General features: G+C 39.9%; 1 protein-coding gene across 2 annotated transcripts in view; it reads right to left on the bottom strand.

Moving 5' to 3' along the window:
• The window catches only part of LOC113144184 (storkhead-box protein 2-like), a 92,296-nt gene that overhangs the window by 52,350 nt on the left and 12,409 nt on the right, over positions 1-27,537 (bottom strand). The window contains exon 2 of one of the 2 annotated variants that reach the window (XM_026330016.1): positions 18,649-19,882. The exons of the other annotated variant lie outside the window; for it this stretch is intronic. Coding sequence (XP_026185801.1) covers positions 18,649-18,841 — 193 coding nt within the window. The 5' untranslated portion in view covers positions 18,842-19,882. The remainder of the gene's footprint in view (positions 1-18,648; positions 19,883-27,537) is intronic. 2 annotated transcript variants of the gene reach the window in all.

Below are 27,537 nucleotides of genomic sequence, written 5' to 3'. Positions count from 1 at the left end.
CACAGAAAGCTGCTGCTTGCCAAAAAACAGTAATGAGATGAAGTTTGCCAAAGAGCAGTTTGATCTTCTACAACACTACGGGGAAAATGTTTTGTGGACTGATGAAACTAAATGGGAATTACTTGCAGCACTGCATATGATGTAAAAAGGGCACTGCTTACCAAAATGAAAACATCTGCTACAGAATGTCTTCAAACTAAGAAAATCAGCCTTTTGGAGGGCTCCATCAGAGCCCAGATCTTAATCCAACAAAAATGGTGTGAAATGAGCTGAAATGAGGAGGTATTTAAACAATATACCTTAAGAAGCAGTTCTGTGAAGAATACTGGTACAAAATTCCTCCTGAACAGCATGGTCTGATTTACAGTTTACAGCTGACCTTCAAAACATCAAGAGGCTGGAAATGGTCTTAATGCCTCATCAAAATCCAAGTGGATCTTTGTATGTGTACAGACAACAGATCTTTTGTAATTGTTTCTCCAATCCGTCAGTCTTAGAACACTGTTCTATGCACTAATTTAGTACTACTTGTGATTGTGAATAGTAATAGTTTAAGACTGCAGGGGGTTAGCCTTTTTAAACCAGGCAAGGGCTCTGAATGACCAGATTGATCAACATCACCTCAGAGGAAAAAGTGTGTGTGTTTGCACGCAGCTGCCCTCAGCATATTTCAGCAGACAGAATAAAGGAGGAGCTATAAATGCATGACAGGACAGGAGCATAATCTTGCATGTGCGTGTGTGTGAGATGCATCCGGTTTCCAGCCGCTGCAGCTCAGTGAGGGTCAATGAAGCTACTGTCCAGCATGCAGAGCTGCAGGTGTACATGCTGGCAAAGAGGGACATGAAAAAGCCAAGAGGAAAAAAGAGGAGGAAGTGTCTTTCTAGGTTAAAACTAGGACAACAGGAATCAGCCTGTCTTCTTCCTGATTAATAAAATGAGGGATAACATACATTAAATGTATGTATCTACTGTGCATACGGTATGACTTGCACACAAAAAAGGAAATGATCTTGACTCAAAAAATGATGCATGCTGTGTATAAGTTTCCAAAAAATCACAATTTATTGTATTTGCACATGATCCTAATGAATTTTGTTTGCAAAAATTTTGATCACATGGGGAACTTTTTTTTTTAACAACAATTTGAACTTTTTTAGGAATTATACAGTAAAAAAATGTTAGCCTGGCATGCCAGACTAACTCTTTTCCTATTCTATACAAAGAATCAGTCTGGAATCTCTTCGGTTGAACTTGATTTTCAGGGGGTGGGCCAATGCACACAGAGTAAACCAATCAGAGAAACAATGATGAAGCAACAGTGTGACCAGCGAATGGAATGCAAGATTGTTGAGGTTCTCTCTGGGAGTGACGAGGATGGATAGGATCAGGAATGAGGACATCAGAGGGACAGCTCATGTTAGATGTTTTGGAGAAAAAGCCAGGGAAGCCAGATTGAGATGGTTTGGACATGTTCAGAGGAGGGACAGTGAATACATTGGTAAAAGGATGCTGAGGTTAGAGCTGCCAGGAAGGAGGCCTGGAGAAAGACCAAAGAGGAGGTTCTTGTATGTAGTGAAGGAGGACATGAGGATAGTTGGTGTGGGTGAGGAGGATACAGAGGATAGGGTTAAATGGAGGCAGATGATTGGCTGTGGTGACCCCTGAAGGGAGCAGCCGAAAGAAAAAGAAGATAACTAAACGGTGAGTAATTTACACACATTAAACTATATGCCAAATTTCAGTTGTTTACTCGTATGAGTACATTTTTGTAGCTAGCTTGACGCCATTTTGTCTAGATAATTAAAGCATAGGATAAAGTCACATAAACTTGCTTGGAAACAAGTAGATAAGTAGGATAACTGGAGGAAAGTTGCAGTTGTGTGAAAACTCTGAAAGAATCCACGTGCACATGTTTTTATTTTGTACTGATCATTGAAACATAAAGGCATACTGAACAAATATCTAATCATATATAATCTAGCAGGCACTAGTACCCAATACAAGTTGTTGCTGTTGTTAATGCTCAAATAAAGCTCTTTTAATACTGTTTGAATTGAAATAAGCTGTGTGTGTGAGGGCATGACCGTGAGAGGAGAGAAAATGCTTTATATATGTGTTCACACCCTTATGATAAAAAAATATATACAGTGGGGCAAAAAAAGTATTTAGTCAGCCACCAATTGTGCAAGTTCTCCCACTTAAAAAGATGAGAGAGGCCTGTAATTTTCATCATAGGTATACCTCAACTATGAGAGACAAAATGAGAAAAAAAATCCAGAAAATCACATTTTTAAAGAATTTATTTGCAAATTATGGTGGAAAATAAGTATTTGGTCACCTACAAACAAGCAAGATTTCTGGCTCTCACAGACCTGTAACCTCTTCTGTAAGAGGCTCCTCTGTCCTCCACTCGTTACCTGTATTAACCCTCTGGGGTCTGAGGGGGTTTTTGGGGCCTGGACAAATTTTGACATGTCCTGACATTTGTGCTTTTTTCAGTGTTTTTTTAAACATATTAATGTCTAAAGTCTGATAACACTGTAATCAGCACAAAATTGGCTACAATAATATGTGAGCAGCAAGTTTATACTGTTGCGCCCTCGTGGCGCTAGTGAAGGGAAAAACAGGTGAGGACCCAAATGCTGGACAACCAGGCTTTATTTTGCCGCTACTCAGCGGGCAGGCAGACAGATAGGCAGACAGACAGGTAGGCAGACAGACAGGTAACCAGAAATTCAGCAGGGGTAACGTAACTGAGGATCACTAGTAATGTTCCGGCGGGGAACAAAGGAAAACCAGGGACATATATACAGAACTGAAGACACAGGTGAACATAATCTAACTAATGACAACTGAACATCAAGGCACCTGGAAAACGACACGGAACAGAAACAGGAAGTTAACCAAAATAAAGGACAAAACAGGAAACCCAGACTCGGGGCTTAACATATACATGATTGCGTTTTTGAGAAAAAAGTGTTTATGCATGGTTAGTGAAAAACTACAATTTTTTACTCACTGAAATAAGACCATAAAACACAAACAGAACATTGGTTCACAAGACTTTGGAGACCAGCATGTTGTAGGCTAAAGTGTTTACTTCAGAGTGCTGTGAATGTCATCTTGTTCACACATTCACAGTAAACAATACACTGATTTAAATTTTCTAAGACACTTTTTGTCCAGAAAGGCCATATGCAAGAGGGTGTGTCTGAGGATGAATAGTCATGTGATTTACCTGAGAACACAAAAGACGCACTGAACGACCAGACAAAGACACGCAGAAAAAGTGAGTAAGTGATGAAGTTTGATATTTTGTGTCATTTCTCGGGGGCGTGCACATATTTACCTGGTTCACCTGAGATTATTTACATGTGAACAGTGGACAGTGTACAAGGCGGGGTCGCATTACCTGTAATGAGGTGAGACGGGAAAAAACGGACTTCTCCTTACGTTCATACGGATTAAATAAAAAGTGATGATTTGTTTTTGACTTGAATTGTTTCACTCAAAAGAAAACATTTCAAGCTTTCTAGCCATATAATTCTTATTTTTATGAGCCAAGTATTCGCTGAGATTCTGGTTGTTTTATTTACGCGTCTGTGAAGAGAAATGGCAGAGACAGAAAAGTCCGAGCGCGCACCCTGTCGGCTTTCTTTATTTAATAAAGTACAACGTTTTGTTGTTATTATGATGGTATACCACTAAAACTAGACCCTTTACAGATTTGAGTGCCTTGAGATGATTTGTATTGTGATTTGGCGCTATACAAATAAAATTGAATTGAATTGAATTGAATTGAATTTGAATGATATATTTCTTTTATCTGTACGATCAGAATTGACGGAGTAATTTAAGTTTGATTCGGCCTTATCAGGAAAAGATGCGTCAAAACACGCCGGCGCGTGCGTCGACCCCAGAGGGTTAACTAAATAGACACTAAGAAAAAAAAGAGGAAGAAAGGAGACAGGAGACACCAGACAGCCAGGACAGACAAAAACTGAGCTCAGAGAGGACTAGGGAGAGAAAAAAAGGGACAAATAGAAAAATAATAAAAGAAGAAAGGTAGGTGTGATATGCGTTTATGTGTGTACGAGAGAGAGAGAAATTATATTTTAAAAAACTGGATGTAGAAATTGTACTGTGGATTCAGTTAAGGTAAATATACAGAGCTATTCATGCGCTAAATATGTGTGGTTTGATTTTTTTGCATTGTTAATTTATAGATGCCTAACATCCGCCAGCTGGGAAAGAGGGAGAGGAAGACAAGGAAGTGAACACTGGACGCCATGGAACTGGCAGTAAAAGAGGTGGGAGCAAGCAGACTCAGTGTGAGGCAGGCAGCCAAACAGTTTGGCATTCCCAAGACCACCCTGAGAAACAGAGTCAGTGGAAGGGTGTCCTCTGATTGTGCACCGGGTCAGAGGACACTTCTCACCCTTGAAGATGAGAATTCCCTGGTGGAGTACTGTTTGTATTCTGCCAGTCATGGGTTTCCTCTGACAGCCTCAGGTCGTGGCCCACGCTCTGGCTATTTACAACCTCCGCCACTCAGAGGCACTGAAAATGGCACTTGGCCAGATGTGGTGGATTAATTTCAGGGAGTGGCATCACCATCGCCTTACATCCAGGACCCCAGACATAATTGACCGTGGGAGGGCATCCTCTGCCAAAAGGGGGCCCATTGAAGAATACTTCAGGCTCCTCATCACCACCCTGGAGGAGCATGGGTTGAGGGAGAAGCCCCGTCACATCTACAACTGTGATGAAACAGGGTTTTAGCTGGCTGTGACCAGGAGAAAAGTCATTGTGCCCCGAGGACCAAACACACCAATCATCAGGCCCAGGGAACGAAGCACCACATCACTGTCCTGGCCTGCTTTAATGCGGCTGGGGAGGGTGTCCCCCATTTAATTATCTACAAGCGGGGATATCCAGGGGTCCCCTATAATAAGGAAGGGGTCCCTGGTGCCCTCTATGGGAAGTCACCAGCAGGGTACATGGATGGGGGGAGCTCTTTAGGAACTGGTTTGTCGGGCACTTTCCGACGTTTGCCACCCAGGAGCGCCTGCAGCTGCTTATTATGAATGGACATCAGTCCCATCTGGATCCAGAGATAGTCCAGGCAGCACAGAAGGAAGGGGTCATTCTCCTGTGCCTGCCGCCACACACTTCTCACATCATCCTCTTGATGTGAGTTTCTTTGGACCCTTGAAGGCAGATTTCTCTGGTGTTACAGGTGATCTGTCGGTAGTGAGCCACTCCTTTTTGAGTTGTCCTAAGAGACTCTTATCAGAGGCTTAGGGTAGGGTTGTAGTGGCTGGGTTTAAGAAGCGTGGCCTCTAACCTCTGGACCCGACGGCCATTGACTCGTCACGGGTCATACCATCTGGGCCACGGCGTGGGACCTCAGCACCTCCACCTGCCTCATCGGCATCTTCCTGGGCCGCGCCTGATGCTACCCACCCTCCTACTGATTCCCTTTCCAATGTTGCCCCAACCTCAAGCCCACTTGCTGCTACATTTTCACCCAATCCTCATTCCACCCCTGCCATCCTTCCCCTGTGTCTGGTCCATGTCCCCAGCTGCCAGTGTACACCTCGCCCTCGCCCTCCCCCTCCCTCTTCTAATCCCTACCCCATCCCATAGTAGCATCAGGCCAGATTTCAGCTGACCTGGCCCACCTCCTGGCTGACATCAATAATGCCCGCAACACTAGCAAAGTGAGGAGGAACGCCACCAAGGCCCAGGTGCTGATGGCTCAGGAGATATCTGATGTCATCAACGCGGTGGAGGACCGTGCTGCACCCAAGCTCTAGCCAGAAGAGACCGGCCACCTCAGCAGCCACTTCTTGCACCCTGCCTGGTGGCTCCCACTCCAGCTGTAGCAGACGAGCGCCCCTCGGGGCACCCCCAGCTGCCAGCTCCAGCCTTTCCATCGCCGGTCCCTCAGCCCACATGGCCCCCTCTGTTACCTCTCACGGTCCCTGGCTGCCTGCCTCTAGGGGCACACCATCTCCCATGAGCCTGCCTGCTGAAGCTCAGCATCCTCCCCCATCTCTGTGTGCAGAAGCCCGTAAGTCATATTTGTTTTACATTTTGACGAATTTAGTTATTGGAATATATTAATTATGGCAATGGATAGAAATTGAATAAATATAAATTTTTGTATTTATTTGTACATTATTGTACATTTGACTTTTTAAATAATGCTTTATTTTTTTAAAGTACCATCATCATCCTCACAGAGATGTGGCCTACAGGGACCCCATATGTCTTCTTCTCTCTCCCACCAATGGAGATGCTTAAAATGCAATGTAAATGCTTAAAATAAGCTGCACAAAAAATGTATTTTCACAAGTTGGAAGCATTAGCCCTGAAAACTCTTTCTCTTATTTATAAAGCTATTCGACATCTAGCGATCCATCCTTTGTCCAGGTCCGCCTCCTCATCCACTGGACGCACAACATCCACCGGTAGTAAAAGTAAACTTACCAGATTTAATTTCAGCCCATAGTAGTTATCGAGTTATCTAACATATGCGTCTTTTCGTGAGTAGGTCACACCACTCAGAAATGGAGACAGGAGAGAGACGTTCGGCAGTGTGGCCGGTGCAGGCAGCCTGACTCTCCAGAGAGCTTAAAGGAATTGGTGTCGTGGGTCCAGTGTGAACACTGCAGCAAATGGTTTCATGCTATTTGTGCTACTGGTGCCAGGCCATTTAAACTTTTTTTTTAAAACACTGTATTGTTTTTGTTTAATAAATTGTTGTTTTTTTTAAAAATAAATATGTTCCCCATATGCTTGTGACTTTGAGTATATTTACAGTCACACTGCAAATATTGCTTGCTTGTGATTGCCGTTTCTTGCCCCTCTCTAAGTGTGTGATCATATAATTTATACATTTTATATGTTGTATAAATTATTTATACATTTTAGTGATTGAAATAAGGAAAATTTTAATAGAACAAACATAAAGATTAAAATCAACATGCTTTTAATGCACAATCTGTAATTATCAGAGCATGCAATCTTGTTTTGAAGGACAGTAATTTGCAGCCAGATGTGTTTATAGTGTTGTGATAAACTCAGTGGGGTGAGGAACAAGCTAATAACCCCTTAAAATCAGCAGAACAAAGTGGATGCAGTGAGCAGATGTGGGCGGTCGGAATTGGACAATAGTAGCACACGGCTAAAACAACCGAGGTAGGACACTTTTCTTACGTCCGGTAACAACAAATATTACGTAAATTATTAAAACCATATATAGTTAGAAAGGTAATAACCTATACTTTAATTCTATGCTACTAACACAGCTGGAGACATTATGTGATCAAATATATTAGTATTTAAAGTAAAAATTTAATAGAATGTTAGCTAAAAAGTGGCTGGAATTGAATACACCAACGTTAACACTGAGGCACATTATAACACCAACTCTCATTGTAACGCTGACATTGTTGCCATTATATGTTGGGCTTATGACGCTGTCTTGATGTGTGTAGGTGTTATGATGGTTTAATGATGTGTCCATAAAGCTCAAATTACTCCCCTATTTACTATCATGATAATTCAAAACAAAGCTAAAATTATGATCAAGCTGAACACAGAAAATCTGATTCTGCAGAACAACAATTTTAAGTCAAATGTCAAAATGTCAATAGGCAGAATCCAACATGGGGACAGGCAGGTGAGGCAGTATTCGATTTTAACAACAGCAAGTACAACCCATTTTAATCTTTTAACCCAGAAAACTTTTAACTGTCTGGAAACCGGTCTGTAGGACACATTTTGGACATGGAGAGACTGGCATGGCATGTTCATTATTACATAGCATGTATATCAATACCATGGACTGATGTGTAATGTGGATTACTATCTGGATGTCCCAATATCTCCATAAAAAGCCTCCAATTAATCCGAATGCCGCAGCCAGAGTCCTGACAGGAACTAGCAAGAGAGATCATATTTCTCCTATATTGGCTTCTCTTCATTGGCTCCCTGTAAAATATAGAATAGAATTTAAAATCCTTCTTCTCACATACAAATCCCTTCATAATCAAGCTCCTTCATACCTTAAAGACCTCATAGTACCATATTATCCCAATAGACCACTTCGCTCTGAGTGCAGGTCTACTTGTGGTTCCCAGAGTTTCCAAAAGCAGAATGGGAGGCAGAGCCTTTAGCTATCAAGCTCCTCTCCTATGGAACCAGCTCCCAGCCTGGGTTCAGGAGGCAGACACTCTCTGTACTTTTAAGGCTAGACTTAAAACCTTCCTCTTTGACAAAGCATATAGTTAGGACTGGCTTCAGGCAACCCTGAACCATCCCTTAGTTATGCTGCTATAGGCCTAGACTGCCCGAGGACCATTGGTGCACTGAGCTCCCCTACCTTAACCACCCCTCCCTTCCCCTCCCCTCTCTTCTCTCCTCCCACCTCATGTATATTCCACCATTGAATGTTACTAACCTTGTGCTCTCTCTCTCCCCTAGTTTGTGCTCTCTCTCTCTCTCTCTGTTCTCTCTGTACCTTCTGCAGGTGTCCCTGGTCCTGGAGCTGTTTATCGCTGATGTGCAGTTACTGGCCCAAGCAAATTGCAGTGTCTATTTGTTGTTTATTGTTGCTGTTCTTTTCTCTCTGCTCTATCCACTCACCCCAACCGGTCGAGGCAGATGGCCGCCCAAACTGAGCCCGGTTCTGCTGGAGGTTTTTTTCTTCCGTTAAAGGGAGTTTTTTCCTCTCCACTGTCGCCAAGTGCTTGCTCATAAGGGAATTGTTGGGTTTTTAGTTTTAGTTTTTGTAAAGTGCCTTGAGATGATTTGTATTGTGATTTGGCGCTATACAAATAAAATTGAATTGAATTGAATTGAATTGAATTGGATGTTAAGAGTAAGACTTGCCTGGTCTGATCAGCTTGGAATATATTGCAAAAATATATCCATAGACTGCACTACTGAACATCTTTTTCACTACGCTAAACCTTCTGTGGTGAAAACAAGGGCTGAATACCTAGTGATGATGATGGAGATGATGTAGATAAAGATGGGTGAACGTTGTGCAGAGAGAGGTCTGTGGAGAAGGAAGAATGGGCAGGCAAGTGGATTAGCTGGAACTGACCAGAATTGGGTCTGGTAGTAATGCAGGGAGTGCAGAACTTCCAAACTACTTTATAAGCTCAGCAGGAAAAGGGGTCATTAACACAAATTCAGACAAACCATGCTAAAGTAGTGTGAAACACCTGATCAAAACCTAAAGACTTTTCTAAAGACACTTAAATATAAGAAGCGTCTGTTCAAAAATAGTACTAGTTGGGAAACTCCGAACAATTCAAATCTGGATTTTCTTTGTCTGAAATGTGGTTAATACAGACATCTTCAGGCATCAATATAAAAGACTATATATAATGTAAACAGACAAACAGGTAAATAAAATAGGCTGGAGACATTAGTTTAATGTGTCACATAACCACTTATTGCGGTAGGTATTAATTCTTTTTTAATTATTTTAAGGACATGTCATATGAACTAGATAATTACAGGAAGCTAGTTATTGTTTTAGGACATTTTAATGTGAACTGGCACAATAAGACATACAGGAAAAAAAACCTCTAAGAAATTATCTGCTTATGTGGATTTTCCCACATGATAAATTGAACTATTAGAATAGGCTAATTTGATCTACAACTCAAATTGATCTTGCATTTTTTAACAGAAAAGAATCAGAAGATATATTGCTTTCAAAAGTAAAGCAATTCATGTCCTTGATTCCCAACTGAGTATGAGTTTTAAAACGAAGAGATGATGCAACACAGTGGTAAACCAGCCTTTTTCCCACCTTTTTCAACTCTATTTCACCTTAACGCATACAAATAAAACACTGGAAAAATTATATAATATGTACGCTATATACGTGATACACCTGCCCTGATCTCTTACCCTGACAATCACCATTTCTTGCAGTAATGTAATTGAAACATTAGTTAGCTGTATGAAGTGGATAGCAAGTGGACAGCAATCCTTTAAAAACATCTTACAAAAATATCAAAAACAAGAGTAACTTTAGTAATTTCAGGTAATACTTAATCAAATAAGCAACAAATGCTGCAAAACTATACATTGTAAGAGAATATTGGGTCCAGGATCAGTAGGCAATTGCCATGTGTTTAAGTCACGAGAACTGATCTGCTGGCAGATCTGCTAATAACAGAGGAAACACCAGACTGGCATGCAGGCTAGAGAACTGTCCCAGTGAAAACAGAAATTAATGAATGAATGAATGAGAGCCAGCAGCTTTGGGACGCACAGAGCCTCTCCTGCTGAGCTGTTGCTTCTATTCAGACTACCCCTTTTGAGGTTACTATGAGACTAGATGAAGCTTTGTGCATATGCTGCTCAGTTCCGCTACATTTGTGAAAGCAATCTGACACAACAGAAAAATCCCATTCACAAATCTTCAATGTTTAACTCTATTAATTAGGCTTCCTCCATGAATGATGCTGAAAATAATCCCTACCAGTGCTTTTCAGCCCACTGCCTCTTCTCAGCTAATAACTACATATCTGGGTTTACATTATCTATAGTCAGACTTACTGCCAGATTCCAGAAAACCTTAAACTCTATGTGTTTAATATACCTGTATAATAAAATAATCTACAAGACAGTAGGTATCAAACCTGTGCTGACAAACACCACACAGGAGAATCTGACAAGCAACATGTTAAAGTATTCTGGGTATATGTTAAATGACCAAAAATAAGGCTGTCATGTCTCTACTGAGGGTAAGGCTTATCCATGCTTCTCACACACACACACACACACGCGCACACACACACACACACACACACACACACACACAGCAAAGTAGAGGAGATACAGTGCATTCAGAAAATATTCAGACCCCTTTCACTTTTTACAATTTTGTTAGCCAGTGTTAATTTTGACAGCAGATTTTAATTTAGTTTTAGTCATAGTCTTTTGACTAAAATGCAATTTTAGTTTTAGTCATATTTTAGTCATCTGCTTTGTTTTAGTTTTAGTCAACTAAATAGCATAAGATTTTAGTAATAGTAAAAGTAATTAATATATTGGGTTTAATTTAAGTGTAATTTAGTTAAACTATTGTAATATACAAAATATTCTAAATTAAAATTAAATGAAAAACAAGTTTCATTAAATATATTTAGAATATGGCCTTTCCTTAAAAGACCAAAAATTAGATATGCATTGTCTTATAACCTGCATATGACATTCTTCATTCTTTAAAGCAAAAGAGCAACTCCAAAATATTTAAAAGAAAATCTGTATTTAGCAGTAATGCCATTGCATCAAATGTGAAACTGACCCATATATCTTCTCTTTGTTTTCTCCCAGCTCCATTTAATTATAGTTTAAGTCAGACAGAAACCCAGTGTAGGCTATGATGATGTCGTGTACTCGTGCATCCCGCGTCACTAGGTGGATCAGTTACTTTTCAAATGTGCATGTGCGTCTAAGAAGATTAATTCTGATTGGATCTTTTCTAAAAACGTCCCTCACTCACATTTTCGTCTCGTTTTTATTAGTCAACGAAAATGTCAATATATTTTTATTTAGTTTTCGTCGTCATCATTTAATTTTTATTTAGTTAACGTCTCATTTTCGTCAGTGAAAACTTGTCGTTGATGAAAATTATAACAATACTTCATCAATGAAAGTAACACTGGTTGCAGCCTGATACTACAATTGTTTGAATTAATTTTTTTTCTCAGCAATCTACACAGTGCCATATAATGACAAAAAGAAAACTGAAAAACTGAGAGATCACATTTACAAGTATTCAGACCCCATTTCTCTTGATGGTTGCTGAGATGTTTCTACACCTTGATTACAGTCTACCTGTGGTAAATTAAATTGTCTGGACATGATGTGGAAAGACACACAATAGAAGGCCTCACAGCTGGCAATGTATATCAGAGCAAAAACCAAATTATGAGGTCAAAGGAACTGCCTGCTGTACTCAAGAGACAGGATTGTTGAAAGGCACAGAGCTGGGGAAGGCAACATTCTTTCAACATTCATTCAACATTCGGTTCCCAGGAGCACAGTGGCCTCCATAATACTCAAATGGAAGAAGTTTGGCATAACCAGGACTCTTTCAAGAGCTGGCTGCCCAGCCAAACTGAGCAACCGTGGGAAAAGAGCCTTAGTAAGAGAGGTGACCAAGAACCCAATGGTCACTCGGACTGAGCTACAGAGACCCTGTGTGGAGATGGGACAAAGTTCAATAAAGACAACCATCACATTAGCCTCCACCAATCTGGGCTTTATGGCAATAATGTAACGTTTCTTCAGGCTATGGTGGCTATACTTGATAACTTCAGCTAATGTTAGACCACTTAGTGTGACTGCTATGCAAAGCACAGGACCACACAAAATGTTATTCGCCATACTTATTCTTCCGTACAAAACTTTGGACCATAATTCCTCCCACAATTTTGAGAAAACCCCATCAAGAGATACATCAAGACATGCAGCATGATTGGGAATTGTGTCATATAACTTTTACTGGCATTTTGAGTTACCGGACGTAAATGGCAAAAAACGGTGAAAAATGGCCCCATTGAAATGAATGGGAAATTAGCATGAAAAGTGCTCAGTCCCAGCTTTCTTTCGGGCTACTCTCTAAAGTATAATCAGCATCACAGTTACATGTCATATTGTAGTTTAAGGTCACGTGTTGATTCTTTTAAAAAAAAAAAAAAAAAAATCTAATAATCAGTAATTTCAGCATACTATGTGCTTTGGCTCCCGAAATACTGCTTTCAGCACTACTAGAGGCCATTTTACATGTCAGCAAGATTTCTACAATAAAAGTCTACATTCATTCAGCACAACATATTCATACCTTTTGATGACTTTTATGACAGTTAATTACAGGAAATGAGCTGTCATTCACTCCTATCGCACATCAACATACAGAAGCAGTTACATGTGAAGCAGCAGTCACACTCAAAATTTCTGCAGAACTTTTCTATCTTTTATATGCATATACTCAGCAGATATAAATATTCAAAAATATTTTGGAAGAAAACGGCATGAAGGAGAGGACGAGAAAGACATAGTACTAGAGGTAATAGCTATAAATAATAAGACCATAACATCATGCCTAAGTAATTACAGTCAGTTAAATTACAGTGGCAGGCAAGGGAGATTAAACAGTTCAAACCAGATTCAAGGTTTATGTCTCATTTCCAGTGGGTTACCGGAGAGTGCTGAGGGAGGGATGGCAGCAGCAGGTCCCAGTGTGGTGTACAGGTGCAAGTGACCAAGCAGTATCTGAGTATAATTGTCCAGTATCTGTCTTAGCATTTAGAATTTTGCTTTTATATCAGTAAATGTTTCAGTGCACTGTATGCTCTTTTGGCCTGCCTTGGCTAATTTCTGAAGGAAAAGACAAACTCAGATCATGCAGTTCCTGGCCTTGAAAATGATGAATGGACAAAAATATCCCCAAACGCCTGCATTCGGTCTGCAGCAAGGCTGGTCATCCCTGTCTCCAGTGTTAACTCCAAAAGAATTTTTTTTCCCACAATGGTAACCCAGGGTAAGTGAAATTTAACTTTATACTTTTACTCAACTATTTTGGATCAAATATTAAAATTTTAATCAAATATCAAATATACTTTTTGATACAGATAAATAACCTGCTTTACTCTCTGAGTAACCAGACTGGGTCTGGACGGTCGTCTGTACAGCCAAGGCCTACGCTGAGAGAAGAGAGGAGTGACAAAAGCAGTCATACTTCACCAGCAATGGACCCTACATCAGCCAAGGATCCACCTCGACAGCACTTTCATTGGTGCCACCTCCACTGCCCTGGGCACCCCCAGTTGTATCCACACCCTCTGCACACTTGTCGTTGTCCATTGCATCCCCAGCTTCACCAATGGGATTTCCAAATCATTTGGAAACCTTGGTGAAATCAGGAATTAAAATGGTGCCCCTTACCCCTAACCTGGAAAGGTCACAGGTATTATCATCAATGCTAGTGAATTCATCCCCCCAGCAAACACCAACCCCTTTGCCACCCAGGAGCACGACCTCTGTCCCTCGATCAATTAAAACTCCACCAGCTCCACCGCTTCGGCCAACACTCACACCTGTCTTTCTGACAGGTATGAGTGTTGGCTAACAGCAGCAAAGACCCAATGCTGCTATCAGCGACTAGGACACCGAGGGCCTCTGCTGTTCCAGGATTCATAGCCATAATAAACCACTTGTCGACCTGAGGCCCAGGGACAAAGTACTCTCCCCTAGTGATATAGCTCCAGTCAAAAGTTGTAGGGCGGATAAGACAGTGACAGAGAGAAATCTAATTCAAATCCCTTGCACAGATAGTTTCAAGTCCCACTCAAACTAATTTGAAACTTGCAGCGTTCAATGTCAGATATTTATGTAACGAATCATTTTTAATCAATTTTATTTCTTCTTACAATCTTGATTTTATGTTTTTAACAGAAACATGGTTAGACAGCAGGACAGGAAAATGCAGTTCTTACGGAATCCATCCACCCCACATAATTTTGCATTTCTATCCGAAATACAAGAAAACAAAAAGGGTAGTGGTGTATGTGCCTTTTTTAGGGATAACATGGTGACACAGGGTGTCATTTGGGGAGTTTTTATCATTTGACTATCTCTCTTTTAAAATGGAGTTTGACTGTTTAGTTATTACAGGTGATTTTAATGACAGCACTGAGACTGCACTCATCAAGGTGAGAAATGACATTTGTCTGAACACCGATGCTGGCACAGTGTGTCTTAGTATGGTTGGATCTGAGTGCTGCTTTTGACACAGTGGATCATGCGATCCTGTTACAAAGGTAAGGAGGACTGGATAGGCATCTCTGGTACTGCCCTCAAATGGTTTAAGTTCTACCTTGAACACAGGAAGTATTTAATTGAAATTGGTAACTGTGCCTCAGACCAAAAGGTCGTTGACACGTTGGGTCCCCCAGGGGTCTATCTTGGGACCCCTTTTCTTTAATCTTTACGTTTCCTTCAGACCAGTTAATACGCACCAACAATGTGTCCTACCATAACTGTGCAGATGACACTCAGACTTACATATCACTCACAGTAGGTGAATATAGACCAGTCGTTTCACTGTGTCATTGCATTGAACAGATCACTGTGTGGATGCAAAACAACTTTCTCCAAATAAACAGTGACAAGACTGAAATAATCATCTTTGGGTAACAGAAACAAATAGACACTGTCAGCAGTCATCTTGAGTCTCTTTCTCTAAAATGTAAAAATCAGGTTGGAAATCTAGGGGTAATCATGGACTCAGACTTGAATTTTAACAGCCACATTAAATCAATAACATCGTCAGCATTTTACCATCTCAAAAACATTGCCAGAATCAAAGGGATCATGTCTAAACCAGACTTGAAGAGACTATCTCTAGCAGGTTAGAGTACTGTAATGGCCTGCTTACGGGGGCTCGGGGCTCTCAAAACAAGCTGTAAGGCAGCTGCAGGTCCTGACTAGAACCAGAAAGTACAACCGCATTACTCCTGTTCTCAAATCTCTGCAATGGCTTCCTGTTGCTCAGAGAATAGACTTTAAAACAGCACTGCTTGTGTATAAGTCTCTGCACGGCTCAGCACCACATTACATCTCTGACATGCTGATGCCATATGAACCATCTTGAACGCTGAGAATATCAGGGACGGGCCTTCTACTCGTGCCCAGAGTCAGGACTAAACATGGAGAAGCAGCATTTCACTTTTATGCAGCTAAAGTCTGAAATAGTCTTCCTGATGATGTTAGACAAGCCTCATCTCTGGTAATGTTTAAGTCGAAGCTAAAAACTTTTCTTCTTAGCGTGGCATATGACAACTGAAAGTGTTTATCTAAAAGTATTTTATCGGCATTCACTCTCCTTTAATTTCATTTCAAGTTCATTTTCTACTATTTGCTGTTTCTTATTTTAATTTTGCATATGTACTTTTGACTTGTCTTTTATTTCTGTAAAGCACTTTAAATTACTCTGTGCATGAATTGTGCTATATAAATAAACTGGCCTTGCCTTGCCTTACAGTCATTTAATCTTTTTGTGATTTTGGACTCTAACAAGGCTTTGTGTCTTATTTTGGTTTAGTGTTATCTTTATTATATATTAGTAAATTGGTAGATCAGAAAAATTAATTGTGCCTGATTGAGTATTTTTGTTATGTGTCACATACTGTACATTTTATGAATAATTTGACTGGACTCAGCATATACTCAGATTTCAAGACTGGGGCCAAAAAAACACATGACACAAATAATAATGTAATGTAGGAACACAGAACTAGGTAACACATGCATGTCTCTACAGTGGCATTGCCAATAAACAGCAAACTTAAAAAAACACAACCACCTGTATTTCACTCAAAGTAACCATAATCTGTAATGAACAGATTGAACAGATGCTGATGGTTAGAGTTGCCATGGATACTGAATAGTATCCATGGCAACCATCATCAGGTCTCCAGCTAAGTAGGCGGCTGTAAACATAGAAGTAGGCCACTTCTGATTTATTTTTTTATATTGATGCGGGTACTCCATAATCATACTTGCCCTCAAACTCATTAAAGAGGAAATTTATTTTCATACTTTAGCTTTACTTATTAAGAGATGCTTCTTTAGAGCAGTCCTGCATATAGAAATGCCTTGACCAAATTCACACAGTTACAGTCATTTACACCTGATGCTGCCCCGTACAACAGTAAACAGTTGGACCTGATACTCAATGAGCAGCTTCATAGGAGCATGGGGGTAAAATGTCCTGCTGAAGGGCAACGGTCCAGATTTATCAGGCTCGTCTGTATATCTAACAGTGACTTTCTAGTCATACTAGTGCTTCACTGCCCATTACACAGAGAAATCACTTTACATGTCACAAGGAGCACCACATGGTCCATGTGTCATTGCACAAACACAGTAGGGATTTGCATCTCTGCTCTGAGACCAATATGATGCGTATCTCGATATGCTGCCAACGATCCGATATTAAAGATGCTAATGCAGTAACCACCGATGTGATACGATATAATTCAGTCCCAATTCTGACACACAATAATTCAACACAATTTGGTGTAACACAATGCGATTCAAATCAATGCATGGAAGAATACAATGCAAGACTGTTTTTGGTTATTTATTAACCAAATAATGTAAAACCATTAACAGGATTTTTTTCACAAGTCCTGTGTAACTGTTCTGTCTGTCTGAAGATTTAGTATAGTTACAGTACACATTTATATCACTGAGCTCAAACAGCTCAAAATTAACAATAATGAAATGGTGCTGATTAAGTAGTAAGCAGCAGAACATCATTTTACATAATCAACCATAAAAAATAAAATTACTTTTCACAGAGGTCCTTCATAAATGCTGCTTAAAATACATAAGATGTAAACTGTTACTGGCAGTGACATACTGCTGTAAACAAACACCACTTTCACTAACATTACAAATTGCTTTACTAATGTTGTCTGTCTGTTATAAACCCATAGTGCTGCCACACATTACATTTTAAGTTTTTGACTGGTGTATGTATAGCCTCTGCCTCCACCATGTTTGTTATGATGACTGACAATCACTGGCATTCGCGCGCTAATGAGATGTAATCCAACGTAACATTGGAGCAAGGCATAAAAGATTAAAAAAAACTTATGTATGTAGAGATTTATATGATACAACCCCTAATGATTACATTGATCGTTTTTTTACGGATGTATAGACACATAAACCGATGCATCTAGATTACATCTCAAATTGTATCCGGTTCCCAGCAGCTCTACCAATGCACCCGCGTTGTGCCTGTGCAAGTCTGTACATAGGTACAAAGTTAGTCAGTCAGTTAATCTTCCCATCCCTAACACACAGTGTTTCCAAACAGCACAAACTAGTACAAACTGGTAAACAGTACTCCCAACCTGTGTTACATCAGTTGCCGGTGCATTTGCTATAGCATTAACAGTTTAACAGTTCACTGGCTAACTGCAGCCTGTGTAAATGAGGATGGGATATAAGAAAACTGATTGATGATTTTTCTTATTCACTGCATGTCAGGCACTATTTTGCAATGTGGTTATTGCACACATTCACATCGCGACAATGAAAATACAATTTATCAGTCAGCACCTATAACTGCTATGGGTTGGTGACTAAAAATTATAATTTTACTTGGCAGGGTGGGTCTACTGTAAGTGTTACTGTAAGTGTAAATGTGACTCATACTTGAAACTGAATGTCAGGATATTTAAACAATGCAGAAGAGATTTAGAAACTTTTTTTTAAATTTGTCCTTTAGGAGTCCCCCAACTTAATGGAAGGAAATGCTAAAAACAGTGGAATACCCTTTATTTCACAAGGTTATTAGTGCTCAGCACTTTAAAGCAAATTATCTGATGCATTTCTAGTGCATTCATATGTAAATATGAATGTCATGTATATTTATGTATATAATAATTTCAAACTACCTATCAATTTTTTCCCATTGTAGCAGAGCTCCCAAATAGCTTCCCACTGCACATCTCTCAGTCAAATCAGCATTAACTAATTCTCAGCCTGTGGTAAACCTTGGCAGTACTAGTCTATATGGTCATACAGTACCTGTGTGTATGTAAGCAGGCTGACACAGATACTGCGGAGGGTACAGCTTCCTGTTGCAGTGTTTGTTGATTCTGTAGTCCTCACTGCGAGAACATCGGCTCCTGTGAGGCTCTGCAGAGGGTGCTGGTCGAAGGTCAGAGTTGGGCCATGCCCACCTCAGTGTGGTACTGCTTGTCTTCTTCATCCTCACCATGCAGCCAGTAGAAGACTGAGCAGCCTACTTTCAAGACTGAGTCAGAATTGGTTTTCCACAAGTAAACCTCTTAATATTTGGGCTAAATCACGGACTCCAAGCTGCAAGTTCCCACTTCTTCACGTGAATTCCATTGTTGAGAGCTATTGGCAATAATTCAACTACTGAATATCAAACAACCATTATGCTGCAAAATAAAGAATTCCAGTCACCAACTGGCCAGGGTCCCTTGTGGTCATGTCAATGCTGACATGAAAAAAACGTCCACAGCATGGTTCAAGATAGCATGCTGAGCACCAAGAGATTAGGGTGTGCTACCTTCAACTCTGTACACACTTCTTCTGCCTGCTGCTTTTTTTCTCAGGTCAAACCATCAACTACTGCTCCTGCAGTGATACGTTGGTTCACATACACACAAAACAGCCACATTCTTAGTAGTGACAAGCTGTGGTGTCACTGCTCTTAGCCTAGTCTGGTGCCTCTGATGAGTGTCATATTCGCATAATCTTTTCTTTAACGGATACTGTTGGTGTTTCAGTCAGTCAAAGGGGGTCAACTGGGGAAGGAGAGTAAAATGACCAGCTTGGATCCCTGTCAGGCAGACAAAAGCCTGTGCAGCAAAGGGAGGGAAGAAAGGAAGGAGGGAGTGAGGGAGGGGACAATAACATAAAAGAAAGCAAGAAGAAAAAGGATGCTCAGCCAACAGAGAGTGGAGAGAATGACAAAGTCTCCATGGGAAAAGGTGACACACTCCTCCCTTCTACCTCCATCCATCCATGGTCATTCCTTCAGGACTCCCTTCACACAAAGCAGCTGTTAATCCGTGGGGACAAAAGTGTGCGTGTGTCTGTGACAGTTTGCACAGCTGAGCAAATGGTTGGTGAAAAACATGTAAAAAAGAGGAATCCACAAAAAGCAACATTTAGGCAGGATACAGAGTTAATCCAGAGCGGAAACAGTGCTTCTTCTTTGTCTTCTCTTTCGTCTGTTTGCTTCCCTCCGTCTGCCTGCTGCTCGCCTGCATGCACTCACTCCCGCTCACTGTGTTGTTGTGGGAAAGGAGGAAGGGGAGGGAGAAGGAGGGGAGGGAGAGTTAGGGGAGGACAGCGATCTTGTCAATCAACCAGTAACCCCTACCCCCACCCCCTTTGTCTCGGTCCCACTGTTGTTAATGCTGACCAGTGTTATATACCCATTTGTATTTCTGAAAGGAACGGTTGAGGAAAATGCTAAGACGTGTGTGTGTGTGCGTGTGTGCAAATGAGCCTGTTAAAAGTCTTGCTGGATAGAAGCCAAGTCCATGAGTCAGCCAATCAGCAAATAGCTCCTAGGCTTCCTCTTTATTTAGCAACACACTGACCAAATGCTGCAACAACAACAACAACAACACACGCAACGTTTCTAGTCAGTGGTATGCTGTTAGCTTGGTAGTCTACAGCACAAAGCACACTGCTGTACATCACAAAAAACAAGCAGCAACAAGAACTCAGCCACCAACCAGGTTCATATCAAACAAACTGTAATCTCTTCTGTAGGTGTGGTGAGAAAGTATATCCCCACCAATCCAATCCACTTCATTTATAGAGCACATTTAAAAACAACTAGGTTAACCAAAGTGCTGTATATAGTGCAATTAAATTTAAACAATAAAATAAACACAATAAAATCAATCAACAATAAATAAAAAGTGATAAAATAAGAGAAAATAACCCAAAACCCAAAAACTCTGTCTGAGTTAAAAGCCAAGGAATAAAAGTGGATTTGAAACTTTTTCTTTTTTTAAACGGTCACGCAAGAGGCTTGTCTCACATGGAGGGGGATTAGTTGACCTGAGGGACCAAGCAGGAGTGTAGGGATTTAAAAGCTCCAAGATATAAAAGGGTGCAAAACCCTTAAGAGCTTCTAAAATAAGCAATAAAGTTTTAAAATCATCTCTAAAATAGACCGGAAGCCAGTGAAGAGCAGCTCCAAAAAGAGAGAGGAGGTGTTACTAGGCCTAAATACAATTACCTGTTTTATAATTATATAATTATAATTTAAAAAGTTAAGGACCAGCCAGGCTTTAATATCATTAAAATAATCATTAAAAGCATGAATAAAAGCATTACAAAAGGTGCTCCCGTCATTCCTATTTAAAGGTATATAGATTTGAGAGTCATCAGCATAAAAATGAAAAGAGATGCCCTATTTTATTTTAAATGGAGCGAAGCTGAAGCAGGTACAAAGAAAACAGGAGGAGCCCAAGAATCGAGCCTTGCGGGATAGCAAACGTGAGTGGCACATGCAACAAGGTGGAGTCCCCAAGGTTTACTCTAAAACTCCTCTCAGATAGGTATGACCTGAACCACTTCAAGGCTGCATCTTTGATCCCCACACAGTGTTCTAAGCAAGAGATCAATATGTCGTGGTCTACCATGTCAAAAGCTGAGGACAAATCTAAAAGCAGCAGAAGTGCATGGTTACCGGTCAGTTATAATTAAAAGATCATTAAAAACCCTTAAAAGTGCTGACTTTGTGCTATAAAAACCTTTAAAACCTGACTAGAACACCTCAAGAATGCCATGAGTATGTAGAAAAAGCTGCAATTGTAGAAGGACAGCTTTTTTGAGGATCTTGGATACAAAAGTCAGACAGGCAGAGGATTTCAAATGGGTCACAATATGTTTAAGAGACCTGAAAGACAGTGGCTTAAAATGATAAAAAAAATAGCAGCACAAGGTAAGATGACAGAAAGTTCGAAAGGGGGGGGTTAAAATACTATCTCTAATTTTAGTTATTTAGAAGGGGAGGTTTATGACAATTATTTAAAATGACATCTGACAAGTACTTAAGATTTTTCATTTTTAACTACTGTCTGTTAATCGTGCCAGCTCTCATTAAGAATGTCATAGGACACTTGTAGTCTTTTTTCCACTTGTGCTCGATTCTCCTACACTTACATCATTTAACCAGGGTTCAAATTAGGGTTTAGAACACAGATTTGAAAGAAATTAAGTAGTTAGCTTGTTTGTATCAAGCCATATATTGGCGGAATTATTCTCCACAGTGATATTAAAAGCAAGAGAGAACTGCACAGCAGTGGTGGGTTTAATCACACAACCCATACAAGATGGAGCAAGCTGTTTAGCGTTACAACAGGGTAGAGAGACATAAAATCAAACAGGCATATGATCAGAGAAAACAGCCTTGCGCAGTAAAACATCAGAAACAGGCAGACCATATGACAGTACAAGTTCAAGTGTATGCCCATGCACATATGTAGGAGCAGACATTAACTGCTCTAAGTTAAAAGCATCAATGACCTGTAAAAATTCTTTAGCCAATGGCATCGAAGGACAGCAAACGTGAATGTTCATGTCACCAATGATTACAATACGGTCATACTTGCACTGTCTTTGTTGTATTTGGGAGGACGATGTATGACAACACACTGAACAGGCTGAAAGTGTCCCACTTCAAACATGCATAGATCAAACGATGATGAAGAAAACAGTGGTAAGTCTGTGGAGATTCACAGTCGTCCAAGTGAAGTTAGGTGAGGTTGAGTTATGCCAACAAGACTTCTAGTTTTTAGGTCGAAACATTTCACTGCTCATCCAAGTAGCTTCATCTGTCTGGCAAAGTGTGTTAAGAACTTTTCAGACAGGGAACTCTCCCAGGTAGAGAGAGGTGTCCTAGCCAATAGGCTTAACTTAACAAAGAAGGAGCCCCCCTCAGGCCCATCGTCAGCAGCATGAACTCAGTGACATAACATTGCCAAACACCTTGCCACCATCTTAGCGCCACTGGTAGGTTACACAGACCATCGCATCAGGAATTCAGAGGAATTTGCCTCCAAGTCAGGAGTGTGGATCTAACAACTCTGACCTGATTTACATAGCTCACCCAATGAGCCTATGGGATTAGGGGTGGAGTGAAACCAACTTGAAGGATAAATTGGAGGTTCCATAGCAGCTTTCACTTAGACTGATGAATGATTATGATTTGGACGAGTAGTGCAACATTTCAACCTAAAAACTAGAAGTCCAGCTGCCATGACTCAACCTCTAGAAAACAGTAACTGCTTGCAGTAGTATTTCTCCTTAAAGATAACAGCAAGACCACTTCCAAGTCCCATGGTCCTGGAAGCGTTAAAATAAGCACAGTCAAGCTATAAAAGTTTGGAAAATAAGCTTAACTCACAGAGCGCACTCTCTCTCTATGCACACAAAGAACATAGCCATGTTTCTGTAACAAGCAAGAAACCCAAGTCCTGAAAGCAGAAGTCCTTTATGGCTCATTTTCCAATAATCTAGCATTAACTAAAACAAGCTTAGCTGGGGATGAGAGAGGGGCCACCAGGGGAGCTTGACACAGTGGCCGTAAGCGGCAGTGGTTGACACCACCGCTGCAGGACCGAGGTGCACACACAGCGGTGGATCCAGGAATCCACATCCGCACTGAGGTACTAGGTAGCTGTCAACAAGTGCCAGAGAGCACCAGGGAGCAAATCAGTGATAACTGATAATTCAGTAGGATCCTACTCACCTATTAGAGTCAATGCAAGTCAATGGCAATGTACATTTTTGATCGTTTTATTTCTTAAACCTTACCAAGACCTTTTATTTCCTAGCCATAACCAGGATGTTTTATTTGCTAACCCTCACCAAGATGTTTTATTACCTAAACCTAACCAAGACGTTTTAAAGGTGACATATTATACACTTTTTTGGGGAAAAGAATTCAGGCCCTGTAGTCACTTAAATATGTTTGTTGTATTGTCATGATGAAATACCTTTCAGATACCTTTCTTTTTCAGGGATATTGAATACTAGCGCTGCTGAAAACGACTGGTTTTTGGTGTTAATTTGCATGGGGAGACGTAGGGTGGGGGCTCTGACAGCAGAGTGAACAACACATAATGGCTGCTGCTACAGGAGGAGATGAGAAGTCCCGAGTGCAACAACACGTTGGAATGGTTAGTTAACATTTTGTTTTACCATGTTTGATATTATTTCATGATTGTGTAAAATGGGACTAGGCCATTATTAGATGGTAACTGCTGGTTTGTCTTTCGTCTTCATGAGCACAGATTAAATAAACAATGTAATGTAATGGTCAAAGATAGTGACAATATACACAGAAGATGGAGGATTTTCCAATTTGGTATTGCTGGTTACATGTTTTAATGTATTTATTCATCTGTCAGTTGTAAAGAGATAATTGAAACTTACACAGATACTGGAGGACAAGTGCTAGTTAATGTAAGTAGCTACATTAGCTATTACTGCTATTAGTCAATGGTATATACAACAGTTGTAACTTGGGGAAATGTCTTGTCTGTTACTTTATAGTAGTAGTTAAAAATGTGCTGCTTCGTCTAATTTGTGGTTAGCTAAGTAACTATGGACTGTTCATAATGCATTTCATGTCAATATTAGGTTTTATACTCTGATGTTAAAGTCATAACATAAAGTCAAAAGCATATTAATATGGTTTATACTGTATCATAGCATTTCTTCCTGTGTGCCATGGCAGACCACAAGTGTGTCTGGCTATTAGTCTCAAATGTTATTGTCTGGGTAATACTGTCATTAAACTTCTCTTTTCCTAAGCAGGTCACAAGACAGCTGAACAGCTTCCAAACCTTCCTAGGATTCCATCATGGGGCTGGAACATGCATTTGAATGTATCACAGAAGACCTTAAAAATGTATCAGGCTCCTTGTGTCTAAGAGGATTAAATCAGTAAGTCTGACAGGCTGTTATTACCAATACTTTGGAAACTGTATGATTAAAAATAATGTTTTAGAAACGTATGCATGACATTAAAAAATGTTTAGCTATATCTAACAAAGCTGAATTAATAAGATGGGCTGCCTCACAAACTAAGTACAAATACATAAACTAATATACTGCATCTTAACTGCATATATACATGATTAAGAAGCAATTGGTTAATTTAAATGGTACAAACATTAAAAAAAAGTTTTCAGTGTAACATTATTTTTTACAAAAATGGGAAAAAAATACACACAAAAATATATATTTTGTATGTAAGTTTTCTTCATAACTAATTCTGACATGCCTCAGCCACTTCATAAAATATCTAATAGTGGATTTGTGTGACTTTTGGAAGATGTTACAGGCCTACAGAAGCCTTGTAAGCTATTCATGGGGATTCATGGAGAATCCAAGTGGTCATTTCTGCCTGTGTGGTTCTGTGCATACAGTCAGGGTTTGCTGATGCACAAGGCAGCTACGATGGATTTCGACCGCTGGTTGGTTGAAGCTAGACACATCTTTGTCTGGCTGGTCAGTCTGCCCAGAAGGTGGTGGGACACATATCCTCAGGATCTTCTCCACATATTCTGCCAAATCCATGAACAGTTCCTTGAATATGGTTTCCATCACAGAAAGACAAATACTGTTTAATGCTTTTGCACTACAAGATTAAGAAAATGTTGTAGATGTTTACAGTGACAACTACTGTGTTTAGAAGACTATTTTCTTGTTTTTTTACTTTTTAATAACAATACCTTTTTATTTACATTATTTAAATCTGTCAAAGATACGTTTTCGATTTACAGTTCTGGCATGTTTGCTCAAATAATGGGTTGTTTTTGCACTTTTCTTTCTTTGAATATGTGTAATACCTCCAAAGTAATAAATGTTGCTATTTTTTCCACAATAAATGCCTGTTATACTTACACTCGGTTTTCATTGGTTTGCCAATGCACTGCCCCTTCCTTCCCTTGGGAAGTGTGGTCTGCTGTCCAGTACATCACAGTTCGTCTCTGAGATTACTTCTAACTTTTTCGTTAATTACTAGGATGAGTTAATAACAATTGACTAAGTTATTGTTATATTAAACCTTCAAAATTGTCTATAAAACATTTAACCCCAAAAGAGCAATCTCCTAGCATAACTAATATACATCAAATATGTCATTTTACAATTATTATAATAATAATTGAACATTGGATGACATTACTGGAATTATATTCTAACACCTTGTTAAGCAAATATCCAGTGTTTTTGTACTCCACCTGTGTGCACATAAGCACATGATGACAGCACAACCTGTCATGTTTCAGTGTAAAAACAAGGCTATGAGTAGACCGGGTACGTTAGCCATGCAGCTTTTGAGCTAACTATGCGGCTAACGTGGCTAACGTCAACACGTCCATGTTATAGAAAAACAAATAAAATATATAGAAACTCACCACTGTAGATGAAAGTATCCATTGTGCCTTCTTGTCTTGTGTTGATGGTAGTGAGAACATACTCCTATTGTTACAGTCAACACCAGAGCAGCTTCTATGGTCAGCTTGCCTCCTGTTGTGTTTATCCTCTCGGTGCCGGAGCCAGTGTCCGATAATGGCAGACGCGGGGTTCTGCCGAACTTTTCCATGGGCGGTGCTTGGGCAGAGCCAGAGGAGGGACTTGCCTCTTGTATACGTATACAAGAGAAGGATGTGGAAAGCGTGGTTTCGCGACTTCTATTCAAAAAACAGGAAAAAGGAGAAGGAGGAGGCGGTGCATCTTTACCTCGCTTGGTGTGTCTCTACAGACACCAGACACCTATATAAATGTACCAAAACTGCCAAAAAGTCAATTTTGCATAATAGAGGACCTTTAATGCCTAAACCTAGCTAAGAAGTTTTATGTCCTAAACCTAACCAAGTAGTTAACTACCAGTAGGCTCAGTAGGTGAGTAGGGACGGAAAAGTCCACAGGGTGCAGAAGTCTAATAAAATGATGATTAGTTTCTATTCTTGCACTACCCGAATCTAATTTAAATAATAAGGCTAGAGGAAAAGTGGAAAAATGAGACAAATCAGAAAATTGTCACAAAAGGGGATCTGTATACTGGATAGCATATGGCTGACTTTGTAAGACAAAGTGATTTCAATGAGGTAAAATGACATTTCTTTGGTTTGTTTTCAGCATCTGTAGCTGCTGCATGTACCAATACTCAACTAGCAAAGGTCACATCTGCATCTCCACGGAGACAGTTACAGGTTACATTACTATCATAACTGCAGAAAACTGACGACACTGTGTTTGAAGGGAACACTAATCTCTGTTTTTGTGATTTTGAGGTTGTTTTTTTTTTTTTACATTTTTGAAAAACAAAAAATTCAAATTAGATTAAAATTATTATTATTAATAATAATTATTAAATTTTGCCCTTCCCAATTTGAGCCTCATTCAAACAAGCTGAGGAATCTGTTCCAATTAGTAGCCATCTTGTTTTGGTTCTCTGTATTTCTTGAGTGTGTATTAAAGAAAGGAGTAACTGATTTAAAGCTTCAATATGTAAAATTTAGAGAGATCTATTAGCAGAAATGAAAAACAGCATTCATAGTGTGCTCAGTATGCATCCACCAGAAGATTGCATTCTGCAATCTCACCAATAGATGCTGCTAAATCTTTCACATTTTACACATTGCATATTACTGCATTTTCACATTCTCCATCATATATTATCACCACCACTTATCCTGTAGAGGGTTGCTGCATATTTACAATGTGAAACATGATTGGTTTTCAGATTTGTCGCATCATAAATATTGTTTACCTATATATGGTGGTTCCACCCTCTTCAGCACAGAAATGTGAAAATAACCTGTCAGTGACCAATTGTGCATATACACCAGTCAAAATAGTGAAGGGGAGATTTTAATGGAATATAAAAAAAGAAACAACACCTGG

Source organism: Mastacembelus armatus, chromosome 10 (assembly GCF_900324485.2).
Source record: "Mastacembelus armatus chromosome 10, fMasArm1.2, whole genome shotgun sequence".
Classification (NCBI taxonomy): Eukaryota; Metazoa; Chordata; class Actinopteri; order Synbranchiformes; family Mastacembelidae; genus Mastacembelus; species Mastacembelus armatus.
The sequence above is the reverse complement of the archived record's forward strand: the minus strand, read 5'-3'. Positions and strand labels throughout refer to the sequence as shown.